This window comes from Lampris incognitus, unplaced genomic scaffold (genome assembly GCF_029633865.1).
Source record: "Lampris incognitus isolate fLamInc1 unplaced genomic scaffold, fLamInc1.hap2 scaffold_386, whole genome shotgun sequence".
Classification (NCBI taxonomy): domain Eukaryota; kingdom Metazoa; phylum Chordata; class Actinopteri; order Lampriformes; family Lampridae; genus Lampris; species Lampris incognitus.
Window position 1 is genome coordinate 1 of NW_026611345.1, and position 20,441 is coordinate 20,441.

Consider the following 20,441-nt stretch of genomic DNA (forward strand, 5'->3'; position numbering starts at 1 on the left):
GTAGATGGAGTAGATCTGGCTCAGGCAGCGGTCAACCCCTCCTGCCTGGAAGAGGAAACTTTCATCTGGACAAGGGGAGATGGCGTAACCCCCTCCGGCCTGGCCCTGGAGGTCTTGCAACAAGTCAAACCCTGTGATGGGAGGGGGGGGGGAAGTGGACAAGCACATAATTTTCACAATATTTTTTTTTCCTTCATTGTTCTTAGGAAGGCTGGGCAGCCCAACTTAGGATCATTTTGTTTGGGGATATTACTTCGAAATCATTTCTTGCAAGACATCTGTGAGTTGTTCGGATAAGTTTATTACAAAATTTTATACGCTAGTCATTAGACTCGTCACAGGCAAACTAGGGACTTAGCTGACAAGTACGTGCTTCTGGACAAGAGTCGTTCTCAGACTTTATCGACCGATTACCACGTCTGATCAAACCAGAACCTCCGAGCACCACCTACGTTCAAGCGCCACCTTACAAGCCACCAATTTACTAAACCGTAGAAAAATCTCAACAACTACCACGAGCACATGCACACACACATCTCCAACTGACCACTCCTCCGTCATGGGGACAAAAGAAAGAAGGCACGTGTAAGTGGACCTCTTGGGCAGACAGACAGAACCACGCCTCCAATTGCTAAATGAAGATAAACGCTTATACTCTGATTATACTACATACGCTAATCACAGCTTTGGGATGATAAACTAGTTTTAATGATTTTGCTTGGGCTTTGCCAATTTCTCAGAGCATGCGACAGATCCCGGAGCAACCCGGCGTACCACCAGGAGGCGCTCTGCGTACCGCCCATGCTGCATGCGCCACATTTTGAGAACCACTGAGAGAAATGGACTGATCCGGTTCGGGAAGCAGTTTGGAAAATGAAATCCTTATATTTAAAATGACTGATGGGAGTTACCAGCGCAGTACAGTCACGCGACCTTTCAACCCGTCCTACAGTTTGGCTAACCTGCGGAGTGAGGTGCGGAGGGGTTTGTCAGATAGCTGCTCAGCTCGAAGCCTCCGTCGGCTGCTGGGGGGACCATTTTTCCATCTCCATAGAGACAACCTTGGTGAGACAGAGAGGAGCACAGAATGAGGACAACCTTGGTGAGACAGAGAGGAACACAGAATGAGGACAACCTTGGTGAGACAGAGAGGAGCACAGAGTGAGGACAACCTTGGTGAGACAGAGAGGAGCATAGAATGAGGACAACCTTGGTGAGACAGAGAGGAGCACAGAATGAGGACAACCTTGGTGAGAGAGGGGAGCACAGAATGAGGACAACCTTGGTGAGACAGAGAGGAGCACAGAGTGAGGGCAACCTTGGTGAGACAGAGAGGAGCACAGAATGAGGGCAACCTTGGTGAGACAGAGAGGAGCACAGAGTGAGGACAACCTTGGTGAGACAGAGAGGAGCACAGAATGAGGACAACCTTGGTGAGACAGAGAGGAGCACAGAATGAGAACAACGTTGGTGAGACAGAGAGGAGCACAGAATGAGGACAACCTTGGTGAGACAGAGAGGAGCACAGAATGAGGGCAACCTTGGTGAGACAGAGAGGAGCACAGAGTGAGGACAACCTTGGTGAGACAGAGAGGAGCACAGAATGAGAACAACCTTGGTGAGACAGAGGGGAGCCCAGAATGAGGACAACCTTGGTGAGACAGAGAGGAGCACAGAATGAGGACAACCTTGGTGAGACAGAGAGGAACACAGAATGAGGACAACCTTGGTGAGACAGAGAGGAGCACAGAATGAGGACAACTTTGGTGAGACAGAGAGGAGCACAGAATGAGGGCAACCTTGGTGAGACAGAGAGGAGCACAGAATGAGGACAACCTTGGTGAGACAGAGAGGAACACAGAATGAGGACAACCTTGGTGAGACAGAGAGGAGCACAGAATGAGGACAACCTTGGTAAGACAGAGAGGAGCATAGAATGAGGACAACCTTGGTGAGACAGAGAGGAGCACAGAATGAGGACAACCTTGGTGAGACAGAGAGGAGCACAGAGTGAGAACAACCTTGGTGAGACAGAGAGGAGCATAGAATGAGGACAACCTTGGTGAGACAGAGAGGAACACAGAATGAGGACAACCTTGGTGAGACAGAGAGGAGCATAGAATGAGGACAACCTTGGTGAGACAGAGAGGAGCATAGAATGAGGACAACCTTGGTGAGACAGAGAGGAGCACAGAACGAGGACAACCTTGGTGAGAGAGGGGAGCACAGAATGAGGACAACCTTGGTGAGAGAGAGAGGAGCACAGAATGAGGACAACCTTGGTGAGAGAGAGGAGCACAGAGTGAGAACAACCTTGGTGGGACAGAGAGGGGCACATAATGAGGGCAACCTTGGTGAGACAGAGAGGAGCACAGAATGAGGACAACCTTGGTGAGACAGAGAGGAGCATAGAATGAGGACAACCTTGGTGAGACAGAGAGGAACACAGAATGAGGACAACCTTGGTGAGACAGAGAGGAGCACAGAGTGAGGACAACCTCGGTGAGACAGAGAGGAGCATAGAATGAGGACAACCTTGGTGAGACAGAGAGGAGCACAGAGTGAGGACAACCTTGGTGAGACAGAGAGGAGCACAGAATGAGGACAAACTTGGTGAGACAGAGAGGAACACAGAATGAGGACAACCTTGGTGAGACAGAGAGGAGCATAGAATGAGGACAACCTTGGTGAGACAGAGAGGAACACAGAATGAGGACAACCTTGGTGAGACAGAGAGGAGCACAGAGTGAGGACAACCTTGGTGAGACAGAGAGGAGCACAGAGTGAGAACAACCTTGGTGAGACAGAGAGGAGCACAGAGTGAGAACAACCTTGGTGAGACAGAGAGGAGCACAGAGTGAGAACAACCTTGGTGAGACAGAGAGGAACACAGAATGAGGACAACCTTGGTGAGACAGAGAGGAACACAGAATGAGGACAACCTTGGTGAGACAGAGAGGAGCACAGAGTGAGGAATTACTAAAAAAAGAAAAAAAATCACATTCAAACGAGCAAACAAGAAAGCAGTCCCACTAATATGACCGCTACAAATATTGCAAGTGATAATGACGACGACAATAATCATAATTACCATTATGTGACCAGAGGAGGCGCTAGTGCAGCGACCAGGACACACACGCACATCCGGATATGTCAGTTTATTGGATCGGCAATCTGATATCCCTAATTTTCTTTCTTTTCTTTTTTTTTTTTTTTTGGATTTCCCCCTTTTTCTCCCCAATTGTACCCGGCCAAGTACCCCACTCTTCCGAGCCGTCCTGGTCGCTGCTCCGCCTGCTCTGCCGATGTGAGGAGTTTCGCCGGGGGGGACGTAGCGTGTGGGAGGATCATGCTGTTCTCCCCCTGAGAAGCGCCCCGACCGACCAGAGGAGGCGCTAGTGCAGCGACCAGGACACGCACCCACATCCGGCTTCCCACCCGCGGACCGTGTCTGTAGGGATGCCCGACCAAGCCGGAGGCAACACGGAGACTTGAAACGGCGATCCCCGTGTTGGTAGGCGACGGAATAGACCGCCACGCCACCTGGACGCCCACGTCCCTAATTCTTAAAATGATTTTATCTCAAACCCAAAGTACATCCTTTCAAATACACACGTTATAAAAGAACATCAGCACTCGGGTGACTCTCGGTACCGTGGTTGTCGGACAGTAGCTGCTGGTGCTGGCTGAAGACTTTGTGGTAGCCGTGTGCCCGGATGGCCTCCTCGCTGTCGGGGGGGCAGTCGATGGACGATCCCACTGGGCTGACGTTGGCGGCCATGTACGAGGACGCCCGTCTGTCCCTGTTGCAACGCATTACCAGATGAGCTGAATTAGTTTGCCGGTCAGTGGTTGAAAAGGTCAAAGGTCAATTACAGCGGTGATCACAGACATCATATTGAGGCATATACTTGTCCACATTATATCACATAAAGGGGTGTTATACAGTTTTTTGCTCTGGATGCAATCTCCCAAACAGGAGTAATAGAGAGTAGCTATTCATGATGAGGATGATGGCGGCCTGTCCAGGGTGTCTCCCCGCCCGCCACCCAGTGACCGCTGGGATAGGCCCCAGCATCCCCGCGGCCCTGAGAGCAGGATAAGCGGATGATGGATCATGGACGGATGGATGGACAAACAGCATTAATGATTATAATAGGACAAAATCCTTACCAATGATGATAATAATACCAATAATTTGAACCTGTATTGATTGTCTTTTTGCTGGCTCCTCTCTGCAGGGAGAGGGTCGGGGCACAGCCACACATTAGCGCCTCCGAAGCTGGTGGGAAAACCGCGGCTTGCTCAAAGACACCTCGGCAGGGCCGATATTTGCCCAACAGAGAACACGTTCGGCTTTACACCAAATTCTTGGGTTGGAGTTGAGCAAACAGCTGTTCTCCGCGGGGGCGGCCGGGCGGGAGGGTCCACAAGTGCCACGGCTCACAAACATATAAAACACCCCGAACGGACAAACGGCAGAGGTTTAGCATATAAGGAAACGTTTTCCATCTGCAGGGGGGGTGGGGGGGTTGACGGGCGGTTTAATAGAGGCGGGCTTTGTGAGGAGCTGTATCCATCGCCACGCTGCAGGAATGTGCTGACTGTGCACAAACAGTCCTCTGACTCAACATGGAAACGACTGAGTCAGTGCAGCCAAGTCGTGAAGAAGAAGCAGAAGAAGAAGAAGCAGCAGAAGAAGAAGAAGAAGAAGGGGGGGGGGGAAGGCAATGGAATCTCTCTCCAAGGAGATAGGAAGCTTAAAACCCCCCCCGGTTTGGTATTCGAGCCCCCACTCCCCCACACACCCCATCTCCCCCTTCAAGGGCTCGCACTCAGCATTTCATGTGGGCCTGAGAGCTCTCTTGGATGATGTACTGTAGTGTATTGGTCCCCCGAGGGGCAGATGGCCTTGGCTTTCTGCTGCAGGGGTCTTAGTGGGCTTCATAAACAAGCCAGGCCTTGTCAAAAGGAACTAATGGCCGGGGGGGGGGAGCCTCCATTAGCCGAACGGTTACAGCGCGGATCACATGGTCGCAACGTCGCCGGTTCGAATCCAGCCAGTGATGTTTGTTGCAAGTCATACCCCTCTTCCCCCCCGCCCCTATTTCCCATCTGCCTCCGCTGCCGCTTTGCAATAAAGGTATAAAATACTTAAAAGGCAATCTTGCAAAAAAAAGGAGCTGCAGGCTCACGCTCATGCTTCTTATTTCTGCTATAAAAAGGAAATGTTCAGTTTTTGTTTTCCCACATATATATACGTTATATACGTGTATCATGTACCCTCCCCAGTTCCCTTTATTACCCATTTCCCATGTCAAATGACAACGCTTTAACTTTAACAGTCAATGTTTTCAGGGGAGCAATACAATAAAAGCCAGAATTAATCAGAAGGACTTTCTGAAACCCAAACTGATATAAGTTACAGATGGCTGCGGCTTCCCGGGGTAATAAAGACCAGGCTTTGTGTAAGGTTATGTAAACAAAGCGGGCTTTGATATACTACGACTGTTGAAATGAATGTGCACGGCTTTGCCATGATGACTGCGAGCCCGAAGAATTCAACACTTCTCCAAATTCCCCCCGGGCTCCGGAAAGATCATCTAGCTCATATGGAGCTGACCTTAACTATAAACAACCGGGTCTGCTCCATCGCTTACATTCTTGCAACGTTGCAGCAGCATAGCTGAGATGTCTTATCCTTGCCCCGCGTGGTCTGCTAGCTCGATTTGTCATCCTGTGGTCAGGGTGCCCGTACTTCTGAGAAGCACGACTTTAACAGAGAGACCAGGCCTCCAGAGACGCTGTCAGCACAGCCATGGGAAACAGTTACACACTGGTCAATATTCAACCAGTAAACCCCCCTTCATCACTCACTCTTCTTCCCTGTCAGCCCCTCTCTCTCTCTCTCTCCCCCTCTGTCCCTCGTCTTCTCCCGCTGCCTTGCTCGTTCTCTCCCTCCCTCTATCAATCATATTTAATGGATTGTTACGTATTTATGTAACTTCTCCATCTATCTATCTTACTCTCTCTCTCTCTCTCTCCATATGGGCCAGAGGAAATCTCTGGACCACTCTGTCTCTGTCTGTCTGCTGGACTGATTGTTTTGTACATATGTATATACATGTGTGTATATTTATGTATATATGTGTGCATGTTTATTTATATGTATGTATGTATTTATGTATATTGATGCATGCTATGTATGTATGTATGTATGTGTGTATATGTATGTATGTATGTGTGTATGTATGTATATTTATACATGCGTGCATGCATTATATATGTATGTGTATGTATATGTATGTATGGATGTATGTATGTATATTTATGTATGCATGTATATTTATGTGTGTATGTGTGTATGTATGCATGCATGCATGTATATTTATGTGTGTATGTGTGTATGTATATTTATGTATGTTTGCACATATATGTGTGTATTTATGTATATGGATACATGCATGCAAGTTTATTTGTGTATGTATGCATGTATGTACAGGTGGGTATGTATATGTATGCATGCATGCATGCATGTGTGTATGTATGTATGTACATGTGTGCACGTATGTATCTGATATCAGAGTTAATACCAAATGTGTGTCTCTCTTTCTTTTGTATGTGTATTCTGTCTCTCTTTGCTTGGAGTCCAGAGAGGATCTGACTAACTACTGCCAGCTGCCTTCCCTCGTAGGGGGCGTGTGGTATGAGAGGAATCTCTCACGCCGTGTTTGAGATTACTTATGTTGTCATCGTGTAGTTTATATGTACATTATTTTCAAGCCATGGCTACCTCTCAACAGCAGCGGGGATAGGCTGGAACGGCGGAGGAGGGCAAATTCACCATAGGTGCCAGCCTGCCGAAACTATTTATTTTCAGCTTAAGCTTGGAGAAGGCAAAAGCCCCACGCCTTATTAAAGGATCAGGGCTTTTCCCTGTCAGGAATCTGTTTGAAATACAGAATTTTGCTGGATCTGAGAGATTATAGTTCTGCGTATGTAGTACAAACAAGAGAGATTTAGTTTGCAAGTTTTACCCATTGGGCAGCTAGAGGCGCCTCCATCTTTTATCACAGGGGCAAAATACAAGAACACAGTTACACAAAGTTGTCCGGGGAAGTCAAATGTTTTGGTTTAACCAACTGTTTGGATTTAATGTCACTCGGAGCTTCTGCAAAGTAAACTTCAGTACTCCTCCTCGCTCCGAGTGCATAATGCTCTTTCTGTGCAGGAGCCATCCCCGTAAGTCGCCCTGTATCTGATGGATACCCAGCTCCAAAAGCCAGGCCCAGTCTCTTCCAAGCCCGCCAACCCCCACCCCGACCGCAAAACACACAAACACAACACCACTCATCACAAATACACGCTGATGGACAGGCCACTTATTTAATAATTAAAAGAACTTAAAACGCCTCGTCTTCGCCAGAGCAAACACGCGCCCGACTATGAGGTCAGCGCTCGATGCCGTGAAGCCGCGTTACCGCTCACGTGTTCAACGTCTCGCTGAGGCGTTTTGAGGGGGGAAAAACAAGTGCCTGTCTGGTACTGGCTTTGGCGGGCTGCCGTGTACCACGGGCACCGCTGGGATTCTATGACATCCTCGCTCTCCGCACAAGAAGACGTCGACGGACAGACTGTGGTGCAACTGCGTTGAGGTTTTCGCCATACCGCGGATCCGCGGGCTATAAGACGCCGCAGTATTGCACACATGAAGGCCATTTTCAGAGCTGTCACAGTCAGAATCTGCTTGATCCGTCTTACGAACTCAGCCACACACACTCCCAGACTCGCACAGTCAACCCCGTCATAGCTTGTTTAGACAGTACATGACGTTTCCTGTGAGATGGGCCAGAAAACTCACTGATGCATTTTAGCTGATTGGATCTGGGCGTGGATTAGTACACTGGCTTGTCATCCGAATTGGGTTTTCAGTGGGACTGCTCACTCCGGAGCACGACACCGGGGCCGTTGCGTCATCTGCCGTGTGGTGGTACTTGGTCTTTCACCGGCCAAGTACGTTTGTGTATAAAACACGTCGGAGAAACGTCCACGTTGAGCGGAGAAGGAAGCGGGGGAATTCAGGGGATACGGGGGGTCCGATTTCCTGCAGACAGTGCGTTCGGTTTACATCTGCACAGCGGTGTCACCGTGCCGTCTGATTTTCAACCGTAAAGTATACTCCAGCTCATTTGTGGAGCCATAAATCGCAGTCGGGTCTCGGAGGGTTTTACACAGCGGAAAACAGGCCGACACAGAAAACGACAACAGTCAACACCCTCACTCCTTAGATCCTCAATTTGGATGAGGTATACATGCACAGAGAAAACCTTCTCGGGGGGGGGGGGGAAAGTGAACGAAATCCCAGGAAAAGGTATTAGAGAAGCGATTCCTCTTCCAGGACAGACAGGCGTGCAGTAAGCTCAGTGTGGGCAAGGTAGACACCGTCATAATAACAGATGTAGAAATAAAACGGGCATAATTCAGAATCAGAAAAACGAGAAGTTGAGCGATCACCTCAGCGTTGAGAAACTTAACACTCTGCTGAATTTTCTCGGGGTGCAGCGGGGCAGTCGGGTAAGCCTTCGGCAAGCAGGATAAATCTCCTTTTCATAAATGTGAAGCTCACACGTGGCTTTATTCAATTCCTGTTTATGCAGAATGTTTTGAATAGCAGAAAAAATGATTTGTAACGGCAGCGGACGCCTTACAAACATCTGTACACTTGTGAGAACAGGAGGCCCGGTCGCAGAGGAGAAAAAAAATATGGCACCGAAGTAACGTGTTTGCGGAAACACACATTGTTTTTCTCTCCATTCTTTACTGAACACATTTACATATACGTAGATAATAAGAAGAATAAAAAGAAAAAGAAACGCGAAATACGAGTCATGAAAACGTGACGGGAAGCGTGGGCCTTTCCGACCCTGTTTACACTTGGTTTTAAAACGCGTTTTGGGCGACCGGATCACAAGTGGACGGCGAGACACGTCGCCGTTTACACCTGTGTCTGTCATGCGTCTCCAAATGCGTCCTGCTGACCACTTGTGATCAGGTTTCGTTACGCCGAAGAAGGAAGATTTCCTGTTACGTCCTTGTCGGGGACGCATCAGGATGCATTATAGCGTTTACACTACAAAAGCTATGTGGTCAAATGTGTCCCGGACCACCTCAGCGAGTGGTTTGAGGAACCGGTCCACAAAACGTTTTGGTGGTCGTTTACACTTGTGTTTAGCACTGTCCACTTGTGATCCGATCGCAAAAAAATGCGTTGTAAAACCAAGTGTAAACAGGGTCGGAGAGGTAGTGTAAACGGGGTCTCCCTCTCTTGTTGCGCCGTGCGCAGGCAGTCAGTGGGTGTGGCGTGTGGGCCAGGGACGAGGACGCTGCTCGCGGTAGGAGTGGGAGTTCGGTTGCAAAAAACCCAAAAAGTTGTATTGACTTTCTATAGTTAAACGTTGCCGGTCTCGCTGTGAAACTTTCTCTGGATTAGGGCGTTCCTACAGCTTGTAAATATGTAAATAGTTCCCCAGATAGCATCCGGATGTGGGCCACTTCAGGCAATGATGCGGCACTGATGGCCTTCTTCTGGCCCTGACAAAATGGATGTGAGCCTGAAGTGGCCCACATGTATAATAGCAAATATGGCCCAAATATGCCAAACCACATGTGGGCCTTTTTTGGCAAAGATGCAGTGCTCTCGGCAACATGTGGTCTGGATGTGACCCTGAAGTGGCCCGTGTGGTAAATGGTGAATATGGCCCAAATATCACAAAACAAATATGGGCCACCTTTGGCAAATATGTGGCACATGCAGCATTGCTATGGCTTGGTTCTGGCCCAGATCTGGAAAACAGGAGCGGACCGCCCAAGTGCCATCATTCCTCACGGTATGTGGGCTGGATGAAAGTGTTGGGTGTGGGACGGGTCCCACACCCAACACCCAACAACCCCGACAGCAATTTTGCTATCGGGGTTGTCTGATCTTGTAAATATTTAAAAAGTTCATTAGATCTTCTCCCTCCCTTTGTAGATTTTACTTTATATATACAATGTCCCTGCAATGGCGACAGGCGTGGGCACAAGTCCATGAGTACTGGCATGGCATCCAGCGCTTTGCCTGTGCCCCCGTCCATAGGGTTTGTGGTTGTGTCAGGAGAGGCATCCAACGTAAGATTTCATTATGCGGACTGACAAGACCGCCATCGATGCTGTGCCCTCACGGAGTACGATGGAAACTACTGTAACCTACAAAAACATTCACAGGCCGATCGCCAGGGGATCGGCCCCCTTTAGTCGAGCGGTGAGCGATGTCGCCTTGTGGTGCAGTATGCCACAAGGCAACACCCGGATCGAATCCCACAGTGAGCGGAAATATGCCCGGTTGCATTGGTGGTAGTGGTAAGATCCAGAAGTGTGCAGATCCTCATAAGTCTATTCGGAGCGCGGGAATAATGGGGTGTGCTTCCGGGACAGGGTAACTACTGTAAGCTACAAAAAGACTCATTGGCCGATCGCCAGGGGAGTCGGCCCCCTTTTAGTCGAGCAGTTGGCGATGTCACCTGGTGGTGCAGTACACTCCGGATCCATCCCGCAGCGGGCGGGAATACGTTCGGTTACACTATCAAATCCGCTGTGGCGACCCCGGGGAAAGGGGGAACAAGCCGGAAGAAGACACGACGGTCCCTGTAGTGAGCTTGTGATTATGTGGCTAAAGATTTTTCTGTCTCCCTTTCATATGGTTTAAGGCGATCTCCCTCGCTGCAGCCGACACGACCACTAAGCTTTATGCGAATAATGCTGCCATCCACGTGCGAACGAGCGCATGACGTCATCTGGCGACTTTTAGCTACTTTTGGCACTAGTGTACGGGTGGGGGGATGGATGGCGCTAGTGCTAGCTACTTTCATTGCAAAAGAGCTGGCAACGCGAGGTTTGAAACTCTCTTGTCCTTTCTGAAAAGGACTTATATCATGGACTTTTATGGCCCCAGCGGACTGTGCTGAAGCCCAATGAGATAATTTAGCAAAGCGGCAAGTTTCTCAACACTGAGGCGATAAGTGGAGCTTTTGTTTTTACGATTCTAAATGACGCCTGACAACTTTTTAAGGAGGCCCGGTTTCAAAAAAAAAATCAAAAAAAATAGTGAACCTATTCTCCAATGACTACACGTGATAACGAAACAAGGCGACAAAGCCCAGCGAGTGAAAACACAGCCCCGTGTATCCCAGGTTGTAAAGTTCCTCTCATGTCAGCATGTCCGACAAGACACGGAGGGTGATTGAAAACAAGAAGTCCAAATACGGGTCATAATCTTGGAAATTTCATTACAGATCATTTGTTCAATCACACATATGTCAGGAGTGGCTCAGTCAATGCTCGCGGGCTGCCATTTCCATGTCGTGCCAGAAGGTTCTGGCGTGCCAATAACAGTGAGATTACAAGCAATCCCTCAATGACCAATGATTTGCTACCTAATTGTCGACAAACCGCTGCCCTGGAGCGTCTCAGCTGTGTAGCTGTGTCTTTTTTCGTCTCACTATTACTTTTTATTGAGCTTGAAATGGGTCTCAATTTACAGCACATATAAGTTCTGTGGCCGCCAATTACCCAATCAGGGAAACCACAAAGCCATAATTCCAGCGATGATGGCGAGGTCCCCGCTTCACTCATGTACGCATAAGCACAAATCACTGTTTACATATCTGGGAATGAGTTTTGCAGACGAGAGTTAAAGCAAAAGAAGAAGAAAAAAAAAGAGGAGATGTCTTTGAAAAAGTGCTCTGGAGGGTAGAAATTAACCAAAATATGAACACGACCAAGAAGATCGTAAGATGGAGGGTTGAAAAGAGAGAGAAACAAAAAAAAAGCCTAATGACCAGAAGGTGGGAAACGCTTTCCCCTTCATCAACAATAAGGCGCCCTCGAGCAAGGCACCGAACCCCGAACTGCTCCATTGGAAGTGCTCGCAGGCCAACAGCAGAAGGCTATTATTGTACTGGGCAGCTCCCCAGTGCAGAACTGTGTGATTGCAAAGCACTGAAAAAGACCGTGCGTGCCCAGTCGACTTTCCCTGGATGAACGAAAGTTGGCTTTTTTTGGCTATTGTTTTTTTTCTCTTTCTTTTTGTTCTTTTTTAAAACGTCTCTTGCTGACATGTCACGTGGACTTCAGCTCCGCCTGATCCACCCCAAGCGAAGGCTGAAGACAGCGGGGAAACAGTTTCTGTCTAAAGACGGAGTCTCCCAGGCACTCACCCGTCTCTCATGCCCCCCTGGCTCGTCACAGAAGAAAGAGGACTGTTGGCGCCGAGGTCCTCCTCCAAGCCAGCGTACCTGCTGGAGCAGGGCTCCAGAGCCGCGGGGAGGAACTCCGAACTCACTCTCTTATGGACGGTGCTGGTGCCGAAGTTTATGCCTGACAGAGAGCGGAAAATGATGTGTTAAGGCTGTAACACATATACCCCCGAGTCATTATAAATGCTTTCAACACTTGGCTCGGGCTGAGCTTTAAGGGCAGCTGATGACAATACTGCGTTGCGTGTCACCATAGTGCCAAACATTGTGTTAGCAGAGGGGGGAGGGGGGACAAATTATACACATAGAAAGTGTTCACACGCACGCACACACACACACACACACACAGCATAAATACTTCTTAAACCGTAGATAGATAGATAGATAGATAGATAGATAGATAGATAGATAGATAGATAGATAGAGAGAGCGATAGCGAGAGAGATAGATAGATAGGTAGATAGATAGAGGGAGAGAGAGAGGGAGCAAGAGAGATAGATAGATAGACAGAGAGAGCGAGAGGTAGATAGATAGATAGAGAGAGAGAGAGAGAGAGAGAGAGAGAGAGAGAGAGAGAGAGAGAGAGAGAGAGAGAGAGAGAGAGAGAGAGAGAGAGAGAGAGAGAGAGAGAGAGAGGAGCGAGAGAGATAGATAGGTAGATAGACAGAGGGAGAGAGAGAGGGAGCGAGAGAGATAGATAGATAGACAGAGAGAGCGAGAGGTAGATAGATAGAGAGAGAGAGATAGAGAGAGAGAAAGAGAGTGAGAGATAGATAGAGAGAGATAGCTAGAGAGATACACAGATAGAGGGATAGATAGAGAAAGAGAGAGCGATCGATAGATAGGCAGATAGATAGATAGAGAGAGAGCAATAGATAGATAGATAGATAGATAGATAGATAGATAGATAGATAGATAGATAGGCAGAGAGAGAGAGAGAGAGAGAGAGAGAGAGAGCAATAGAGAGATAGATAGATAGGCAGATAGATAGATAGAGAGAGCGATAGATAGCTAGGCAGATAGAGAGAGAGAGAGAGAGAGAGAGAGAGAGAGAGAGAGAGAGAGAGAGAGAGAGAGCAATAGATAGATAGATAGGCAGATAGATAGAGAGATAGAGAGCGATAGATAGATAGGCAGATAGAGAGAGAGAGAGAGAGAGAGAGAGAGAGAGAGAGAGAGAGAGAGATAGGCAGATAGATAGAGAAATAGAGAGAGAGCAAAAGATAGATAGATAGATAGATAGATAGATAGATAGATAGATAGATAGATAGATAGATAGATAGATAGATAGATAGATAGATAGGCAGATAGAGAGAGAGAGAGCAATAGAGATATAGATAGATAGGCAGATAGAGAGATAGAGAGCAATAGATAGGCAGATAGAGAGAGAGCAATAGATAGATAGATAGAGAGAGAGAGAGAGATAGACAGAGAGCTAGATAGATAGATAGATAGATAGATAGATAGATAGATAGATAGATAGATAGATAGATAGATAGATAGATAGATAGATAGATAGATAGATAGGTAGGTAGGTAGGTAGACAGATGATACATACATACATGCATACATTTGAATTAATTCCATTAGACCTCGTGTTCCCTGACTCCAATCCATTATTTTTCTAAAGTGAGAATGTGAAGCGGCCGACAGGTAACATGGGGGAAGAATTGGTGATTGCTAATAAGAGCGCGGCCCTCCAGGGCATTTTCAAAATTAAACACTGACATGCTTGTTTCACCTTGAATAAACATAGCTTGTAGTGTGCTGTTTGAGGCTTTTCCCTCAAAGTCTTCTGGGTAGAACTGCAAGTAGTTTGAAGTAATAGACATGGACAGCTCTCCTGGCCGCGCTCCCTCCCCTCCTCCCTGCCAAGTGAGCCTCAGTGTACCTGACAGTTTCTTGAGCCCGGTTCAGCCATTCAAAGGGGAAGAAAAAGAGCTTGGCTGGAAAAACGGTTTGGAGAGGCTGAAGGACGGGCGGGGAGGGGGCCAACCCGCCCGCGGTCCGTGCCCGGTAATTGGACAAGGTAAACACTGGCATGATGAGCTATCATCGTAGGAATGAGAGAGCGAGGGAGCAAATGAGGGTATGGGAGAAAATGAAAGAGACAGCTTTATGGTTTTTGCAGACCAGGTGTTGGCTGCAGCACCCCCGTCTTTGTTTTTCATTCATTTCCTCGGAGGTGTTGGAGACCCAGAGCAGATTTCCGCGCCGTTCGCTACCGTGCCATCCGCGGGCGTGCACTACCTGCAAAGTGGTCCGGGTCTGGCACAGGGGACATGTTGTCCCCGTGTCCGCTGGGACAGCTCTGCACGGCGGCGGCGATGTGGAGATGCTGCCTCGCCAGGCAATCGCTCAAGGTCTCGGAGTCTGGCATGCAATGTACAGGAACCTGCCGAAACAGAAGAAATAAGGAGACTTCGGTTAACAAGGATATGCGCTGCTCCAGAGTCGTAGCGTTGTTTTTATTTGGATCCCCGATCGCTGCCTGCCTATCTGGCACCTCTTTCTTAGGCCCTCAAGAAGGCAATACTCCATGCAAGAAAAAGAAATAAGATGACAAAACAAATGCAAATAAAACAGTGATGCTCCCGAAAAAGGTGGAGAAAAGATCCAGCGCTAACACCACACACTTAAACGCTCCGATCCACGGGTTAAACTGACACAAAGCTCTACCATGATGCCATTTTCATTCCATCCATCCATCCATTATCCGAGTCGCTAATCCCAGTCGGGGTCGCGGGGGATGCTGCAGCCTATCCCAGCAGTCACTGGGCGGCAGGCTGGGACAACTTAGTACGGCCGAGTCACCTGACCTGCGTGTCTTTGGACCGTGGGAGGAAACCGGAGCTCCCGGAGGAAACCCACGCGGACACGGGGAGAACATGCAAACTCCGCACAGAGGACGACCCCGGACGACCCCCAAGGTTTGGACTACCCCGGGGCTCGAACCCAGGACCTTCTCGCTGTGGGGCGACCGCGCTAACCGCTTCATGTCTCATTAATGAATTGCGTACTTTTTGCTATCCCAGCGGATATCACTGACTAATTATCAGCTGCAGTGAAACATGACCTCCCCCAAAGTGGATACGGGGATATGATATCCATCATACGTTGTGTACTTGTGTGCATGAGGAGGAGTGTAATTACATTAAAGCTGTTTGTTTTGTTGTCTTCCAACAAAACACATTTTGCTGCTGGGCAACGGGCCCCCGTGACACATTTTGAAATGATTCAGTGATTCTCTTTCATTTGCTTAGATCAGTCGAAGATGCAGGGACTCAAGGAAGCGCTGCCTGAACCACATGCCCCCCCCCCTCCCCCACCCCGCTCTGCTTTCTCTTTGCGATTCAGCTTCACGGGGTACGAGATCCAGAAACCTTGTTAGGCAAGAGAATCTGAAAACCTTCTAACAAAGTTAAGGCCACAGAAACTCGCTTCGTTATCCGGCGTCAGCGGAGCATCCCCAGGAGTTTCCAAAGCAAGTCGCCGACAGCTCCGGCACCCCGAGGAAACCAAGGCGAAGGGCATCTCGAAGTACCGCAACAAAAGACACGGGGGTGTGGGGGGGGGCAACCGGCGGAGCGTTTCACCACAACAACGTGTGTGAAGATGAGACCTCCGATGGCTGCGACACATCACTTCTGCGGCTACGCAACGCCGTAAAGGCTTGAATTTATGATGTGCTCGTTTGATATTTCAGAGTCCCATCCAGCCTCGCGGAGACGACTCCGCCGTCCAAGGCGTGTTGGCCGTGTCGCAGCTTCACAGCACACGTGGTTCTGTTCAAATCAAACAAGGCATGGGAATACACGCAGCGCTCCCATGTCACTTGAGGCCAGCGCAACACAAACAAGCCCCAGATAAGGCCGAACAATAGGCCCCCTATTCCTCGCTTCTTTGGGGAGATGTGTGTAATACACTTTTGTATTGTTGTATTTCATTCTACTGAAACATAAACACACTCGCGTAACCTTTCCCTCTCTTTACAACCTTCCCTGCCCGCTTTTGCTCCCCCTCCCACACCACCCCCCCCCCTTATCATGCACCCCGGTCTGATAAGTGTTGTTCAATACTGCTCTTGCCCTCCCCTTGTGAAGCCCAACACACACACACACACACACACACACACGTCTCCCTATACTTGTGGGGACCCCTCATTGACCATACCTAGCCCTTCACCCTAACCTTAACCATCAGAACTACATGCCTAACCTTAACCCTTACCCTAACCTTAACCCTAACCTTAACCATCAGAACTACATGCCTAACCTTAACCCTTACCCTAACCTTAACCCTAACCCTAACCTTAACCTAATCCTAATTCTAACCTTAACCCTTAACCCAAGTCCTAACCCAAAAATAGACCCTTTTCCTCATGGGGACCCATAAAAATGTCCCCATAAGGCAGGTGGTTTCAGGTTTTTCTATCCTAATGGGGACCAAATGTCCCCATTAGGATAGAAAAACCTGGTACACACACACTCTCTCTCTCTCCTCTCTCTCTCCTCTCTCTCTCTCTCTCTCTCTCTCCTCTCTCTCTCTCTCTCATCTCCTCTCTCCTCTCTCACTCTCCTCTCTCTCTCTCTCTCTCTCCTTGCCTTTTACCCTACAAAAGTCACTTTCTACCTCTCTTTGCACCTTCTCTCTCTCTCTCTCTCTCTCTCTCTCTCTCCCTCTCTCTCTCTCTCTCCTCTCTCTTCCTCTCCTCTCCCCCCCCCCCCCCCCCCCTCTCTCTCTCTCTCTCTCTCTCTCGGACTAATACACCACTACCCCTGAGTATTTTCTCTTCAAGAAATACTTTACCTCCATCCCCGGGGATCGCCTCCCTCTTCCCTATACCTTCCTGCTCCACATGCTCTAAATAATCGCCCGTCTCAGATGAAAAACAAAAAAAGAAACGACCCCCCCCCTCCCCACTTTCTACCCGACTCCTCCACCCCTGCCATAATTCTGACAACCGTCCTCCCTAACTACAGGGTTTCACGCCACGTTTCTGTTCAAAGGCATTAAAGCGTCATCGAGCAGCTGCACTCGTTTTTAGTCCCCCCGTCGGTAAGTAAGTGTGTCGTGTAAATGGCTGAAGTGTGGAAAAACAAAGAAGGTGTGGATGTGGTCGGTACCTTGGTCTCTCTCTCCTGGAGGCCCTTGGCTGAGTGGGCTTTGACGTGTGTTTGCGCAGGGAGCTGGGGTCCGTGTAGCGCTTGGTGCATCCTGCGATCTGACACGCGTACGGCTTCTGCGACCCAAAACAGCCACAGGTTAGAGAGAAGCACCCGCCAGGACAGGTGGAGAGACAGACAGACTTTCACGTGAAGAGTCACCGTTTGTAAAACGAGGAAGCCATCATTTTTCACTTTTTGTTATTTTTCCCCCCTTTTTCTCCCCAACTGTACTCGGCCAATCGCCCCCGCTCTTCCGAGCCGTCCCCGGTCGCTGCTCCGCCTCCTCCGCCGACCCGGGGAGGGCTGCAGACTACCACATGCCTCCTCCCATACATGTGGAGTCGCCAGCCGCTTCTTTTCACCTGACAGTGAGGAGTTTCACCAGGGGGGACATAGTGTGGGGGAGGATCACGCTATTCCCCCAGTTCCCCCTCCTCCCTGAACAGGCGCCCCGACCGACCAGAGGAGGCGCTAGTTCCGCGACCAGGACACATACCCACATCTGGCTTCCCACCCACAGACAACAGACAAGGTCAATTGTGTCTGTAGGGATGCCCGACCAAGCTGGAGGTAACACGGGGATTCGAACTGGCGATCCCCGTGTTGGTAGGCAACGGAATAGACCGCCACGCCACCCGGACGCCAGGAAGCCATCATTTGACGCTGGAGTGACAGATGGCAAAATATCAGAATAAGTATCGAAACGAGCTCTCTGGCTGTACATCACGAGGTCCTAATGGGTTTCACCACCTGGCGACATGAGATGAACCGTCGACAAATAATACAGAGACGGGTTTATTTACAAGCAGATGTGTGACAGGTGTAATACTGTATACAGTAGCCTTGTGAACATGGGACGCAAATATATAAGGTAAATATTTTAGCTGCGACCGCTTGAGATGACAACTCCACTAACAGAAGAGGGAAGAGCGTCCAGATGCTGTAAACATTTTATGTAACAGGGTCCCTGACTGAGTCTGGCATACAGTACCTCTCATCTGTCAGCTTGAAGGGGAAAGGGAGAAAAAAACAACAGTTTAGAGTCATAGTTGGATTTTCACGTTAATCAGTGTGACTAACATATACTACTAAATCAAACATCGCGGTAACTTATTTGCAAATGAAATATGAATGCAATATGCACTAATGACGAGCTGCTTACTATAAATGATTCCTGTGTAGTTACTTGACCTCATATTGCAAAACGTTGCGAAACAAAAACAAAAAAAAAAACCCCAGCAAGCACCAGGAAAATAAAGCAAAATAACTCCCCACCCCCCAGACACAAACAGACACACACACACACACACACACTAAAGAGGTTGGTTGCATTTCCACCTTTGTTTCTGTGGTTAAACTGGATTCGTCCTTGCAAACGTCTGTCGTCGTCGAGACAATCTCCAGTTCTCAAAGCAACTAAGGTCCAACTCCTGAGCCCTGCAGGCCCGCTCCACCTCCACACTGTTATGTCTGCTTAACCCTTGTGTTCTGTGTTTGGGTCAAACTGACCCGCTTCAAATCACAGCTACTAACCATAAACGGTGTATTAGTAATAAGTGAGATAAGGATAAGACATATTGGGTATTTTAGATAAATATTAATATTGTATCGCTATAAAATCCAAATGGTGGCTTGGGTCAGTATGACCGGTGAACAATACATCCATTGCTGATTAGTGAACAGAACATGGGGATTAAGCGGTGGGGAATGCACTCTGTGCATAACTGTAGTCCACTGACTTCCGGTTTCTACTGCAGCGGTCATAGCAGTTTCCTGTTTGTTGGCACGCGCTATTGACACATTTTCGCGACGCCTGCAAGCTTTACCATGGATTTACCACGACACTTCTGCACAGAATCGTCGACCAACTTTCACCCGCACCTACCAGCAAACGGGTGAAAAGTTTCAAATGATTGCGGACGTAACTTGATGAGGATAGTCGTCCTCATAAGTGTGGACGAAACTTGATATGTACAACTTGAGAAACTTTTCACCCGTTTGCTGGTAGGTGCGGGTGAAAGTTGGTCGACAATTCTGTGCATGTCGTTGACATTTACCCATGGTAAATCTCGCCATCGTCAGTAGCACACGCCAACAAACAGGAAACCGTTACGATGACTGCTGCAGTAGAAACCGGAAGTCAGTGGACTACGTTTCTGCAGAGCGGATTTACTAGTGTAACCAGCATACGCGTGACGTATGCCTTTAACAGCGTTGGTTGTAAATGGGTAGAGGCTAGTTCCCGTCGATGCAGAGAACGGAAATGGAGTAGAGAACGGTCAACTGAGCATGCGCGAAATGCCTCTACCATGCCTCCACACGCCCCGCGTAGCATCCAGGCGCTAGGATTCTAGGAAGACCCGCCCCTACTCTGCGTCTGATTAGCTAACTTTAACCCTAACCCCGCCCTAACCCTAACCTACCCAAACAACGGAGGCAACGAGTACTTGCGCATGCTCAGTTGACCGTTCTCTGCATCGATGGGAAATAGACTCTACCGTTGTAAATGGCTGAGCCGTACGGTTTACGGCATTGTTGTAAAAAAAAAAAGGTGTTGGAAGAATAAAGCTTATTAAAACCCGGCTCAGGTCTGGCCGTTTTCTAAACAGAATATTTAGCGAACGAGGTTGTGTGACTTCTTTTTACCACCGCCCCCTCCTTTCCTACCTGTTCCCGGTGATCCTGCAGTTCCCTGGGATAACGGCGTTTGAGGACTTCCTCTTAGCTTTGGGACGTGACGACCTGCAGGAGGCTCGGAAGTGCAAGCTGCTAAGGCACTGCCTCGGACAGGAAGGGCAACGGATTTCCTTCCGCTACTGTGAACTGCTAAAGACTCGCTAGCCAGGCGGTCGGTACTGCTTAGGGTCGGTACCGCTAAAGACTCGCTAGCCAGGCGGTCCGGTACTGCTAAAGACTCGCTGGCCAGGGGTCGGTACCGCTAAAGACTCGCTGACCAGGCGGTCGGTACTGCTAAAGACTC

The 20,441-nt window shown here is 48.9% G+C and overlaps 1 protein-coding gene across 1 annotated transcript; it reads right to left on the reverse strand.

Moving 5' to 3' along the window:
- Window positions 1-3: 3 nt before the first annotated feature.
- Window positions 4-17,530, reverse strand: LOC130133587 (uncharacterized; the record flags this gene model as incomplete). The annotated part of the gene is made up of 6 exons (XM_056302051.1): window positions 17,420-17,530; window positions 14,544-14,688; window positions 12,255-12,414; window positions 3,655-3,803; window positions 963-1,061; window positions 4-131 (listed from the first exon to the last, which is right to left on the reverse strand). Coding segments are annotated over exons 1-6 (771 nt in total), but the record flags the coding sequence as incomplete, so codon positions are not given.
- Window positions 17,531-20,441: the final 2,911 nt, after the last annotated feature.